Source organism: Oncorhynchus masou, chromosome 2 (assembly GCF_036934945.1).
Source record: "Oncorhynchus masou masou isolate Uvic2021 chromosome 2, UVic_Omas_1.1, whole genome shotgun sequence".
NCBI classification, from domain to species: Eukaryota; Metazoa; Chordata; class Actinopteri; order Salmoniformes; family Salmonidae; genus Oncorhynchus; species Oncorhynchus masou.
Window position 1 is genome coordinate 37603563 of NC_088213.1, and position 15507 is coordinate 37619069.

The window sequence follows — 15507 nt, forward strand, 5'->3', positions numbered from 1 at the left end:
GCATGTGTGCTTGCATTTGTCTTGTATGTTGTAAATATACTGTACGTTCTAGTATATATCTATGGAGCGCGTGCCTGTCTCTGAGCAGGAGTGACTGTGTTCTGCCTCTGTGGGTGGTTGGTGGGTTATAGGCACTGGGCTTCTTTTCTTCACAGCTCCCTCAGTGGCTAAGTGCCTTCCCACGTTCTGACACGAGAGAGAAGAGAGAGGACAGGTATTAAATGTCTGTCACACCTGTTTTAGGCAGCAGCCTGCGATGGCCTTCTCTAATGTCCTCACCCAGACTTACTTACAGGAGAGGCAGTTGGACCATGGGTAGAGGGAGTGCTCAGGTGGCCACAATCATCTCTTCAATTCAATTAAAGGGGCTTTATTGGCATGGGAATCATATGTTAACATTGCCAAAGTAAGTGGAGTAGATAATATACAAAAGTGAAATAAACAATAAAAATTAACAGTAAACACTACACTAACAGAAGTTCCAAAATAATAAAGACATTACAAATGTCATGTTATGTATATATACAGTGTTGTAACAATGTGCAAACTGTTAAAGTACAAAAGGGAAAATAAATAAACATAAATATGGGTTGTATTTAGAATGTTTTTTGTTCCTCACTGGTTGCCCTTTTCTTGTGGCAACAGGTCACAAATTTTGCTGCTGTGATGTCACACTGTGATATTTCACCCAGTAGATAGAGGAGTTTCTTTTCAAATTCTTTGGGGATCCGGTAATCTGAGGGAAATATGTGTCTCTAATATGGTCATACTGTCATGACTTCCGCCGAAGTTGCTCCCTCTCCTTGTTCGGGCGGCGTTCAGCGGTTGAAGTCACCGGCTTTCTAGTCACCGCCGATCCATGTTTCATTTTCGTTTTGTTTTGTCTTCATTATACACACCTGGTTTCCATTCCATAATCAGTGTTCCTTATTTAACCCTCTGGCTTCCCCTTTTGTTTTGTGCGTGATTGTTGTTGTCAAGTGGTTTCATTTATGTGCTCTGGATATTTATGTTTATTCTTGTTGGAACATTGTTGATATTGAGTAAAGCTAAGATGTTTACTCATACCTGTGTCCTGCGCCTGACTCCGCCTTATCCATTCACCTAGAACGTTAACAGAATCACACATCTGAGAATGGAGTCAGCAGGTGCACCCTGCCCTCATCTACCTGTGGAGGAGCGCGTCCAGCAGCACACGACTATGTTGCAGAGTCTCGGTACAGCCATGGATCGCTTGCTGCAAACCATGGAATGATGGGAGAGGGGGTTTTTCCAGCAACCCCATCATCATCGCCCCAGCTCCCACAACAACCTACACCCCGATGTCCACCCCTCCTTCACCAGGATCCAGTGGGATTCGGCTCTCGCTCCTGGGGACGTATGACGGACCGGCTGCCGGGTGCCACAAGATTTCGCGCTGGACTTTCGAACTCTGGCCGCCGGCGCGGGATGGAACGAGCGGGCCCTGATCGACCACTACAGGTGTAGTTTACGCGAGGACGTTCATAAGGAGCTAGCCTGCAGGAACACCACCCTTAACCTTGACCAGCTGGTGGACCTCTCCATCCAGCTGGATAACCTGTTGGCCTCCTGCGGACATCCGGATCGGGGTCCGTCAGTTCCATCCCCCAGCACTTCAGAGAAAAGCTAAGATGTTTACTCATACCTGTGTCCTGCGCCTGACTCCACCTTATCCATTCACCTAGAACGTTAAGACAGACATTTGGCAGGAGGTTAGGAAGTGCAGCTCAATTTTCACCTCCTTTTGTGGGCAGTGTGCACATAGCCTGTCTTCTCTTGAGTTCCAGGTCTGCCTATGACGGCCTTTCTCAATAGCAAGGCTATGCTCAGTCTGTACATAGTCAAAGCTTTCCTTAGGTTTGGGTCAGTCACAGTGGTCAGGTATTTTGCCACTGTGTACTCTCTGTATAGGGCCAAATAGCATTCTAGTTTGCTCTGTTTTTTGTTAATTCTTTCCAATGTGTCAAGTAATTATCTTTTTGATTTCTCATGACTTGGTTGGGTCTAATTGTGTTGCTGTCTTGGGGCCCTGTGGGGTCTGTTTGTGTTTGTGAACAGAGCCCCAGTACCAGCTTGCTTCGGGGACTCTTCTCTAGGTTCAACTCTCCATAGGTAATGGCTTTTCAGGATTTTGTAATTAGCGGGTATCAGCCTAATTCTGCTCTGTATGCATTATTTGGTGTTTTACGTTGTACACTGTGGATATTTTTCTGAATTCTGCATGCAGAGTCTCAATTTGGTGTTTGTACCATTTTGTGAATTCTTGGTTGGTGACCCCAGACCTCACAACCATAAAGGGCACTGGGTTCTATAACTGATTCAAGTACTTTTAGACAGATCCTAATTGGTATGTAAAATGTTATGTTCCTTTTGATGGCAGTCGCTATAGGTAATGGTCTGCTCTGAAGTTTTACAGCTTCACAGTATGAGTCTGTCTGTCTGTCTGTCTGTCTGTCTGTCTGTCTGTCTGTCTGTCTGTCTGTCTGTCTGTCTGTCTGTCTGTCTGTCTGTCTGTCTGTCTGTCTGTCTGTCTGGTTGTTCCATACTCAATTTCTGTCATATATTATATATCACTCTCCCTTCAATAGTGACTGTTCTATGGTCCCTCACTTCTTCACCCCCACCTCTACATCCACTCCCCACCCCTCCAGCAGAAAGATTTCACATCTTATCAGTCTCTCTTTCATCCTGCACTCCTTCAATTGATATACATTCCATTTCTCGCTTGCTCTCTCTAGTTTTCTTGATCACCTCTCTCCCTCTCTCTGACACACACACACACACACACACACACACACACACACACACACACACACACACACACACACACACACACACACACACACACACACACACACACACACACACACACACACACACACACACACACACACACACACACACACACACACACACACACACACACACACGGTCATCACCCAGGGCACTGTGGGGATGTTGAGGGTGGACGCCAGGGTATTGTGTTGGCTAAACACCCCAGAGCATGTCACACAGTTCCTCTGATACCCCTCCCCCATGTCCCTAGAGGGGTGCAGCTCTGTGTCCTCATGCCACCGTGTCTCTAAGACCACAGTCTGGCTTGAGCCACAGCCATGTGTTGTTGCTGGATTTGAAGGAGAAATGATTATGTGACTCACACAGCTGTAATCATTTAGCACATATAATTGCTCAAAATCCATGGGAAATGTTGATATTAAGATGGGTGGAGCCAGGTCTGGTCTATAATGGCATGGGTGACATGCGGACCTCGGTAGGGCATATAGGGCTCTTGGATGTAAGAAATATGCTCTTGATTCAACCATGATGAATAATTATAATGGATTGCATAGTGCACAGTGACTAAACACCTTGGTCACACAACAATCAGTGTCATTCTAGTCTCTGAAAACGAGGAGGTTTCACACAAATCACGAGATTCTACTTCTACAGACGCGTATGCAGGAAAGTTGGTACATTGTGGGAGGCAACCCGTCTGTCTAGAGAGACTATTGTCATGCTACACATTCAAATGTTTTCTCATCGAAAGGTCTGCTGAGATTTGTCTGACTTCACTCTGTTACTTAATCAAAGAAGAAAGTGACTCTGTGGAGTCTCATACAGCGAAAGCCATAAGACTTCAGACCAGTACCTATATTCACCAAATGTTGTGACAGATATTCACAGTGACAATTATTTCTCCTCTTAGCCCAGTGTACAGGTGGAGTGGTATGAAGAGGATACTCCTCTTAGCCTGTGTTTCCATTCATTGTTTCACTCTGCATAAGTTAATTAGCGGTTGTTACAATAACACATGCACTGCACAGTGTGCATTATCATAGCTATGATAATTCTATGAAGTGAATGTGAGGATGGCTATTGTGATGATTTTTAGCCCGTTGCTGCCCTATTCCTCACTCAGCTCTACCTGTTTGCTAGACTAGTTGGCCCAAAGATATTTATCATGTTTTGGATTTTTCTGAAATGCAACCTTATAAAGGCCCTTTTGGGGGAAGGATGTTTTGAATACCTATTGAGAAATAATTGCTTACAATGTTGAAATTTGTGACACTACAATGATGAGTCTGTAGATGCTACAAAGTCAGTCTTAGTGTCATTTAAAATAGGAGTAGTGTTTAGATTAAGAATAGCTAAATGTCTTCACATTCTTTCATCCAAAACATCATAATTATCTATGGTGTGGAAATGCAAATTCAACATACACTATATGCATAAGTATGTGGACACCCCTTCGAATTAGTGGATTCGGCTAATTTCAGCCACACCCTCTGCTGACAGGTGTATAAAATCAAGCACACAGCCATGCAATCTCCATAGACAAACACTGTCAGTAGAATGGCCTTACTGAAGAGCTCAGTGACTTTCAACGTGGCACCGTCATAGGATGCCACCTTTCCAATAAGTCAGTTAGTAAAAACTTCTGCCCTACTAGACCTGCCCCGGTCTACGGTAAGTGCTGTTATTGTGAAGTGGAAATGTCTAGGAGCAACAACGGCTCAGCTGCGAAGTGGTAGAACACACAAGCTCACAGAACGGGACCATAGAGGGCTGAATCGCATAAAAATGTAGTGTATACTCATCCAAAGACCCATCACCACGCCCTATTCTGAAATATGGAATCATAGAGTATATTGTATGAGTTATATATATTGAGTTATATGCATGGGGGCTGAAGCAGGTCTCCACAGTGGAGTCTGTCTGGCAACACAACCACGTGCCACCCTCCTGGTGGCTAGGTGCAGTACTCTAGCTCTGGCCTCTTCCACTAATAAACAGTACTTCCCCTGATAAACAGCACTTCCCCTAATAAACAGCACTTCCCCTGATAAACAACACTTCCCCTAATAAACAGTACTTCCCCTGATAAACAACACTTCCTCTAATAAACAGTACTTCCCCTGATAAACAACACTTCCCCTAATAAACAGCACTTCCCTGATAAACAACACTTCCTCTAATAAACAGTACTTCCCCTGATAAACAACACTTCCTCTAATAAACAGTACTTCCTCTGATAAACAACACTTCCCCTAATAAACAGTACTTCCCCTGATAAACAACACTTCCCCTAATAAACAGCACTTCCCCTGATAAACAACACTTCTCATCAAAGAAACATTCCTGTCAGACATGCGCTCTATGAAGCACCACTTGTCTTGCCGTGTAAGTGCTAATCAAGCAGCCGGAGTCTGAGAGCAGCAGATGAAGGTCGATGTCATTAGTTACTGAGGGGACACTCATTGGATCCACTTGACACACTGCCACTCATTGATATAAACTGTGATCGAGTTTAAAGATAATGAATAAATATTTCTTACCTGAAAATGAACCATTAGGGATTATAGGTTATGTAGCATGTATAAGGAGTAATTAAAATATTAAACATGAGTCCAACTAGGTTGGACTGGGAAAGAGAGGAATGTGTGTGTGTGCCTAAGAAAATACAGTGAACAATTAAACTGTGTTTGAACCGACCCGGCTCGAACTCTGAGAAATGTATGATAGGACAGGGAGTACCCCTCCAGGTTTCCCTAATCTGGGGGGAATGGAACTGTCGGCTAGGTAGTGATAAACAGTGGTGAGAACTATAGAGAAGAAGATAACTCTCCTAATGTTCGTGTGCATGTGTGTGCATAAGTAAGGAGCATGGTATAAAATGGAAATCTTTGTATACTGGACTTCAGAGTGCTCTGATGAAAAAACATTGATTTGACTGGGAATTCTGTCGGTTTCATTGAAACCAGAACTTTACAAACTCTGGGTTGCAGACTAAGTAGATTAATTGAAGTTTATGAACATTGATAACAAACATCTATGTCAGTTAGTGTTCGCATAACTTCACCATAATGTTCCAAAGCTGACAGCTTGACAGGCCCAAGGGGGATGGGGACACATGTGACTTACCACCAGTGAAAGAGTAGACTACTTCCTCTTTGACTAAACCACTTCCTGTATTTGTGTTGCTGATACATTTATTTTTTTATTTCACCTTTATTTAACCAGGTCAGTTGAGAACAGGTTCTCATTTACAACTGCGACCTGGCCAAGATAAAGCAAAGCAGTGCAACACAAACAACAACACAGAGTTACACATAAACAAACATACAGACAATAACACAATATAAAAAAATATAAACTCTATGGACAGTGTGTGCAAATGTAGAAGAGTAGGGAGATGTGCAGATAATGATGTGCAAGTAGAGATACTGGGGTGCAAAAGAGCAAGAGGGTAAGTAATAATATGGGGATGAGGTAGTTGGGTGTGCTATTTACAGATTGGCTGTGTACAGGTACAGTGATCGGTAAGCTGCTCAGACAGCTGATGCTTAAAGTAAGGGAGATATAAGACTCCAGCTTCAGTGATTTTTGCAATTTGTTCCAGTCATTGGCAGCCAACCAGGACCAGCCAACGAGAGCATACAGGTCGCAGTGGTGGTTAGTATATGGGGCAGAGTGTTGGGAGCTATTTTGTAGAGTGTTGGGAGTAGAGTGTTGGGAGCTATTATATTTTGTAGAGTGTTGGGAGTAGAGTGTTGGGAGCTATTTTGTAAATGATATCCCCGAAGTCAAGGATCGGGAGGATAGTCAGTTTTACGAGGGTATGTTTGGCAGCATGAGTGAAGGATGCTTTGTTGCGAAATAGGAAGCCGATTCTGGATTTAATTTTGGATTGGAGATGCTTAATGTGAGTCTGGAAGGAGAGTTTACAGTCTAACCAGACACCTAATGTATTTGTAGTTGTCCACATATTCTAGGTCAGAACCGTCCAGAGTAGTGATGCTAGTCGGACGGGAGGGTGTGGGCAGCAATCAGTTGAAGAGCATGCATTTAGTTTTACTAGCATTTAAAAGCAGTTGGAGGCCATGGAAGGAGATTTGTATGGCATTGAAGCTCGATCGGAGGTTTGTTAGGACAGTGTCCAAAGAAGTGCCAGATGTATACAGAATGGTGTCGCCTGCATAGAGGTGGATCAGAGAATCACCAGCAGCAAGAGCGACATCATTGATATATATACAGAGAAGAGAATCAGCCTGAAAGAGTCAGCACCCCCATAGAGACTGACAGAGGTCCAGACAACAGGCCGATTTGACACACTGAACTCTATCTGAGAAGTAGTTGGTGAACCAGGCGAGGCAGTCATTTGAGAAGCCAAGGCTATTGAGTCTGCCGATAAGAATGCAGTCATTGACAAGAGTCAAAAGCCTTGGCCAGGTCGATGAAGACAGCTGCACAGTGCTGTCTTTAATCGATTGCGGTGATGATATCGTTTAGGACCTTGAGCGTGGCTGAGGTGTGTCGTAGCTGAATCAGAATTAGTTAGGTAACATTGATAAATAAGATGTTTTATTTATTTTCATAATATGCTTATGTGGGTAAAAGTCACTTGGGGCCCAGAGAGGGGAGAGGTCAGGATTGTCTTCATATGTGAGTGAATACCTGTTAAACCATGTGAAGGTCTCCACAATGTCTGTACTCCAGTCACTCCCTCCTTTTCCCATTGGAGGGAGGAGTATGGCAGTGTCTGGAACCATTGTATTACCCCTCTGATGTTGAAACTTATCTTTCATAGTATATGACCTAGAGGCTCACTCCTCTCAGGGAGCTTGTCCAGGGGTGGGTTGTATTTGAGATGGGAGTATCTAGAATTGACAATTGATATATAACATTGGATGAGGTAATGTTTTGATAATAGGAAGTACCAACTACGAGAAGTAGAACCGTGTCTTAGAGAGCAAACTGAACAATAATTTATAGCTAATGCTATCTAGCTATGGGATACTCCTCTTTCAAGTTAAAGGCCCTTTGTGAAGTTCCTAAGTTCTGTGGTTCGTCATTGTGAGTTGAGAGGGGTGTATCTTGGCTATAAAAGATGAAGTATTCTTTTGTAAGCACTCTCAGAATTTATTTATAGACACTGATTTTATCTGAGAGTCAAAGGGCTATGGTGAAGCTCATATTATTAAAAGATGGACTTTAAATATATAACTCTGACTTGTGTGTGGTTTGCTCTCTCTTCATTTGGTAATACAGGAAATTGCCACGACCGGTGCACCCATGACCAGCTCGGAAACCAGATTGCGTAGTGGAGAACATACGGTGGGATTTGAAATGGTTGGTGATCTGTTTATTAACTTGACCTTAGAAGATTTTAGAAAGGCAGGGCTGGATGGATATAGGTCTATAACAGTTTGGGTCTAGAGTGTATCCCCCTTTGAAGAGGGGGATGACCGCGGCAGCTTTCCAATCTTTGGGGATCTCAGACGATACTTAAGAGAGGTTGAATACATGTCACACAGGGACAGAGTTCATGCTGACCCCCAGAAATAGCTCTGGCACACCACTTTGCAATGGAATCCAGTGGTGACCCCTGATGTCACTGACAGCTGAACACAAGACCCATGACACACAAGCCCCGCAAAGACAACTTCAACAACCAACCCAGACTGAATATCATGATATGCATGGTCTCTTTCTCTCTCTCTCTCGGAGGACCTGAGCCCTAGGACCATGCCTCAGGACTACCTGGCATGATGACTCCTTGCTGTCCCCAGTCCACCTGGCCGTGCTGCTGCTCCAGTTTCAACTGTTCTGCCTGCGGCTTTGGAACCGTGACCTGTTCACCGGACGTGCTTCCTGTCCCAGACCTGCTGTTTTCAACTCTCTAGAGACAGCAGGAGCGGTAGAGATACCCTTAATGATCGACTATGAAAAGCCAACTGACATTTACTCCTGAGGTGCTGACTTGCTGCACCCTCGACAACTACTGTGATTATTATTATTTGACCATGCTGGTCATTTATGAACATTTGAACATCTTGGCCATGTTCTGTTATAATCTCTACCCGGCACAGCCAGAAGAGGACTGGCCACCCATCATAGCCTGGTTCCACTCTAGGTTTATTCCTAGGTTTTGGCCTTTCTAGGGAGTTTTTCTAGCCACCGTGCTTCTACACCTGCATTGCTTGCTGTTTGGGGCTTTAGGCTGGGTTTCTGGTCTCTGGTGGATGAGACAGTATCCTTACTGTCACAAATGCTTTCAATACACAACTCACCATCCTTCACATTATTTTAGATGAGCAGCACATGGAATCTGGGATTAGGTAGGCCTAACGATGATATCCGCCTATTTGTTAGCATCTGTCACATCGTTTTCCATTAACCTTACTGATGGAAGTACAGTACGTAGCTATGAGCTATATATGGGAAATCCAGGTTGTTCTGAGTCAAGCTATGTGCTGACGTAACAACAGTTTTTTTATGTACACATCAGCCTTTCTGGAGTTAATATATGAGCCCTTCTGCTTGATGCACTGCCACACACTGGGAGGTTTTCTAATGTGTCAATGTCAGGGAGTTCAATGTGTCCCTCTCTGATTCCATCAGCAGGCTAATGAGAGGGACAGGCTGACAGCGCTAGCTAGGGAGGAGACATGGTTTGTTCATCTAGCTATTGCAGCACATGCCAAGATGGAGAAGAAACTTCACTCTCATTCAGTTACAGTTTTTCTCAATTGCTAAAACACTAAAACCCATTGGCTGAACAAAGTTCTCAGTTGCCTGGACTCATTTAGCTAATTATGCAGTCTGTTGTCAATACCTTAAACCATTTCACATGGTAAAACACAATTTGCAGATCTCACTTAGACTTTTCAGCAAAACTCTAAACACATTCTCATTCTCAAAACACATTCTGCACTCTAATGCACATGTCCTCCATACTGGTAAACACAAGTGGCAACAATCAAATACAAATAGAGAAGACATGTAATTGATTGAACACAACCACTCAAAATTGATTTAACCTGTTTCAAATGATGTGACACAACCAATATAAGCCAGTTCAGAGAGCAAACAGGTTGTTGAAGGTGGGAAGGAGAAAGTCTGAGAATGGATAGAAGAAACAATGTGAGAGGACGAGGACGAGTGTGTATGCGAGGTGGGCGACGAAGAGGAAGAGTAGGAGGAGGGAAACAAAGAGGAAGAGGAGGATGAAGAGGAAGAGGGAGACAAAGAGTGGAAATATCTGATGAAATTCGAGCAACAGTTATAGACAATGTTCTTGTTCATGGACTGACAATGAGGGAAGCACGATTTTCTGTGTCCACCATAGTAAGGACATTCAGAGAAGAGAACAGGTACAGTATACTACTGTATTTTTGTCATTTCAAATGTACTGTACTGCACTATCTGCAGCTGTTTCAATAGACATTTGTAAAGTTAATCACTGTATGTATTGTACTGCATGAATATGTTTTGTAACTGCACAACTACTTTTTGTAGAATTGCAAGGCTGCCAAATGCAGGTGGAAGGACAGCTATATTCACTCGGGAGCAAGAGGCCGTTGGCATGGTCCTTCAAGATAATGCAATACGACTCAGAGAAATCCAGGAACGAGTGATACAAGACAACACACACTTCCAGGAAATCGACAGTGTGAGCATTTCCACAATTGACCGTGTCCTCCATCGTAACAGGATGCGAATGAAACAAGTATTGTGACGACCCTCCCACATTGTCTGCCGTATTCTCTCTTTGTTGTTTCCTTATTTGGATGTCGGTGGGCGAAGTTGGAAGGGTCGTCAGCTACATGGGAAACACCTGGGCCCGGTGTCTCCCAGGATAAATACACCACTTCCCATTCATGGAGACTCTCTCCATGCAGACACCTTTATGGATTTTGTTGTTTCTTGGTGGTTTTTGAGTTGTTTGCTTTAGCATCTTTTCAACACCCTGCATTATCACATTCATGCATGCAAAACACTCACTTACACTACTGATTACTGATTACACACACCATTGTATATTTTCCTTAGTTGCTTGAGTTAATAAATATATCTTTTGTTACGCCTTATCTCCACGTTGTCTCCCTTTTGTTATGGGCTTTGAGCCGGTTCGTGACAGTATAGAGTACCTTTTGAGCGCAACTCACAAAGGGTGAAAGAACTGCGAGCTCAGTATGTGCAAGTAAGTGTACATTCAGAAACATTTACTGTAATCCAGATTGTCTACAGTACTAACACATACTATGTGAATGACATTACTCTTCACTACATACAATGTACATGAATCAGAAGCCTAATTGTACTTTACAGTATAGCACTGTCTCTGAACGACTGACAAAATCCTACATACAGTATATTGTATTTCTACACAGACAATATTTGACTTGGAATCCTTGGACAGACCCCATGAGTTCATCTTTGTCGATGAAGCAGGCTTCAATCTAACAAAGAGAAGGAGAGGCCGAAACATGATTGGACAGTGGGCCATTGTTGAAGTCCCTGGTCAACGAGGTGGCAATGTCACAATCTGTGCTGCAATCAGCAATAGTGTTCTACATCACCATGTTACACTCGGGCCATATAACACCTAGCACCTTATTTATTATTGATTTATTGCCAATATAAGAGATTTTATTTGAGCAGCAGGTCCAAGAGCAGCAGGGTCAAGAGCTAAATGAGAATCCCATTCCCACCTATGTGATAGTCTGGGACAATGTCAGTTTCCACCGAGCTGCTCAGGTAAGGGAATGGTTTAACATCAACGGGCAGTTTATGAACTTGTACCTCCCTCCATACTCGCCTTTCCTGAATCTGAGGAGTTTTTCTCCTCTTGGAGATGGAAAGTGTATGATAGACAACCCTACACCAGAGTAAATCTGCTGCAAGCCATGGATTTAGCCTGTGGTGATATAGGTGAGGAAACATGTCAGGGCTGGATACGACACACAAGAGGCTTCTTCCCCCGTTGCCTCAAGAGGGACAATATTGCTTGTGATGTCAACGAAGTGCTCTGGCCTGACCCAGCCCAAAGACAAGAAGAAGCACATTGATCACATGTTTACTCCTTTGATTTTTGTCCCTTTTAGTATTGTATACTGTAGTACAGTGCATCGTAGGCTGTATACTGTACAATGGACAAATTGTATGGCCCTGAACATTGTGCTTTCCATTTATTAACAGTACTGACTGCTTAATAGATTTTGACTGGTTGCAGGTTCAGATCAACAAACAACTAGAATTACAGTATCACAGAGACAAAGGACAAGTTTGTGAGATGCAGGGTACAGTACTGTAAAAACAGGGGTACAAGGAGGAGGAAGAACAAAATTGCGAAGAGCAAAGCAGAGTAGTAATTTCTGATCAATTTTGAGCTACTATGATGGAACATGCTTTCATTCATCAAAAGACAATGACGGAAAAATATGAATATTTTTTTCAATTAAAGATTTACTTCTCCCTGAGAATGGTATGTTTTGAACAACGTGTTTTCTATTTTTCGGGTGTATTGTTCACTGACTGCTTGAGAGTGTATATCATTTGAATCGCTTTGTTTATGATTTGAGAGCCGTGTTTGATTTTGAACACAGGTAAAACTGTTTTGAGGCGAATGTTTCACTTTGCGAGAGGAGTCAGAGGTCATGTAAATAGTGCTTGAAGATGAGGTTTTGTGTTTAATGTTTTCAGGAAATGGAGCAAGGTTTCAAATTGTGTTTTAGCAATTGAGAAAAACTGTAACTGGAAAATCTAGAATTTAGAAAAATCCAACAACAACAACAAATAGGTCACACACAATATTTGTTTATATTAGAATATCAATGTTATTATATTATTTGACTATATTAGCTTATGTACCTTATATTTACATTCACAAAAACATGGAGAACATCAGTGGGAGAATACCAGGACTTGTATGAAGCGTATCCATCAATCTCCGGCGGCATGGAGGATAAGGGCCCTCCCCTGATCCCCAGAGGCCTGTCCTCCTACTCCTTCTCCCCATCAGGACACTTCCACAGAAAGGTCAGAGGACAGTCTTGCATCTGGTAGCTGTAGACGGTGTCGAATAGACAAATCTGGTCCTCTGTGAAAGTGTTTCTCCAGTCACCGATTTTACCTGCAAACAGAACAAAGTCTTCATTATTATGGCCCATCTCTCTCCACAGCACTGTGAGTGCAGGGGAGGCCTATGGTACTATTCTACCCTTCTGGCACTGCCTGAAACATATCTCAAGTCAGGATTGTACTCCTGTTGAGCAAGGGAGCCCCACCTTTCCTCATGAATTTGCCTTTGCTGTGGTCCATGATCTCCTGTGGGACCAGGGTGTAGTTCACCATGGCGTTGTCTCTCATGCTGCTAAAGCTGCAGTATCTCAAGGAGCTGGTTAACTCCTCGCCCACTAGGGGGCACTGCAGGAAAGCACTGATCTTCTCCATCGAGCCTCGCAGGTCCTGACAAAAGTCATTGCTCTTATTATAGATACGGACAAAGAGGGTTGTTTTCACAAGAGGCTGAATTGATCTTCTATGTCTAGTCTATCAACAACACTTGTGGCATACTAAGAGATCAAACGCTCATTAGGTCAGATACAGTGAATATCTGTCATGCAAGCAATTATTTTTCCTAAAACAATGTTCATGTGGTATTTTATGTGCACCTGTTCTCCAAGAATAAATGATGATGTCACTTAAAATAGCATCTCACAAAGGTCTATTTATAATCTATGACTAATATTTTCATGTCTGAAGAACAGCCTATTTCTGTAGTTAACACAATCTCAGAGAATCATGAGACTGTAATACAACTGCTGTGATGCAAGTGTTGTGTTTTGATGCCCTTAAATTGACATGTCTACAATAAGGTTAGAGGTGACACAACTGCCATGGGGAAGAGAGAATGTAATGGGGTGTTTGCAATGCATGACAACCACAATAAATAGCAGACAGTAATAGAGAAGAGTTCTCCTACCAGCCACATATCCTCATAAGAGATATAAAGAACATTTGCCAAGACTTCTGCTTGTTTCGTCCAGCCTTTCACATGATCGAACCAGGACCCATAACTCACTGCAAAAAGGGTAAACGTTGGATTAGATCTGACTGTTAACAGGGGGATTAAATCCCAGAATTGCTTGAGGTACAAATCATTAGTGTCAACTCACCTGATCCCTCCAGAAAACTATCCAGAAACTCATCAAATGAATTGGGTTCTGGGAGGAATTTGGCCATTTTATGGAAGTGGTAATATGACACAACAACATCTTTGGGGTTTCTGGCAACATAGATGACCTAAGAGATGGGGTGAAGATAGTGTCACTTGCTATCAATATATTATTTCCATAGAGTTGCTTTACAAAAAAAGGAAATGTCTCACAGCATTGAGAATAGTTTCTTCAACATAACCACATCCTACCTTAGCTTTGGAGCCCTGGAGGGCAGAGGCCAGCAGGTTGTAGGGCAGGTGAGTGGTAATGATTCGGGGCCCTTGGGTGGCCCCTAGCACCTTTGCACTGTAATACTGTTCCAGCCAGGGGGCTCGGGCCCAGTTGGGAACAGTTTTGGAGAGTTGTGGGTCCCCTCTGTTTTTCACAAGGGTGACAATCTCCTGCATCCAGGTAGTCCCTTTAACAAGAGATCACAGAGGGAAAGAATGAAGAGTTAAAGAGAGAGAACTGTACACCTAATACCTCTGTCTTCATTGAATCCCTCCCTAAACCACTACTTCCATAAAGTTAGGCTGTCTGAGAGAAGTGGATCTTGAAAACAATTAATCAATAACAAGCAAAACCAACCGTGACAATACAATAACCTACTGTAGTCTGTACATATACAGTTATTAAAAACCTGACCGTTTTCTTCAACTGCAAAGTGTGTGAAAGAGGGAGAAGGACTATAGTTGGCTAGTGTTGCAGCATGTCTAATGTGTTGTGACACAGAGCAGAGGTGTGACAGAGCTGTCCTGTCCTTACCTGATTTGGGGTAGGTGGCGATGATGGTGTCCCTGTCCTGGAACTTGAAGTGGCAGGCATAGTTCAGGGAGTCCTGGGTGTGAATGTGCCCAGGGAATGAGATGTGATGGAAGGTCTCTGTCACGTCCAGCCTGGCCATGTCTGTCTGTCTGCCTGCCTGTCGGCTTGTCTACTTAACTGCCTGTCTGCCTTTTGGTCTGCCTGTGCCTGTCTCTCCGTCTGTTTGTCTGATTGACTATCTGTGAGGAAGTATGAGATGATCTTGATTGCTACAGACCTTAAATAGCGAAGCAGTAAGATGCAACAGGAACTGTAAGAGGAACTCTAAAGCTGAGTGGGTGGAGCCGTAGAAACCATTTAATGTTGTCTGGATGGTGGGGGATTTCCCAGGAGGAAATGTACTGTATGGTACATAGTGTAGCCATGGGAGTTACCACTTGTATAGAGATCATTTTCTTTTGGACAGATGAAGTTGGGGCTGAGTAAAATGATCCGCACTGCCTGTACATAAAAATTGCTGGAATCCTTAGTTGATACATCCATTTTTGGACTTATAGATTAATGATATATACTCATTGATGCTTAAGGAATGTAACTTTATAAATGCCTCACGAGCTTAGTTAAACTGTCCTACTCCATCAGAACCCAAAGTACAAGCTTGATTTACTCCAATGATTGTGAACAATGTAATTGTAAACAAACACTGTATAGCCTCAAA

At 43.1% G+C, this 15507-nt stretch overlaps 1 protein-coding gene across 1 annotated transcript; it reads right to left on the reverse strand.

Moving 5' to 3' along the window:
• Positions 1-12474: 12474 nt before the first annotated feature.
• sult5a1 (sulfotransferase family 5A, member 1) lies at positions 12475-15054 on the reverse strand. Its single transcript, XM_064923013.1, has 6 exons — positions 14790-15054; positions 14234-14442; positions 13983-14109; positions 13790-13887; positions 13092-13290; positions 12475-12937 (listed from the first exon to the last, which is right to left on the reverse strand). Exons 1-6 carry the CDS (start codon positions 14926-14928, stop codon positions 12807-12809), a joined length of 903 nt encoding a protein of 300 aa, XP_064779085.1. The 5' UTR covers positions 14929-15054; the 3' UTR covers positions 12475-12806.
• Between the last annotated feature and the right edge of the window lie 453 nt (positions 15055-15507).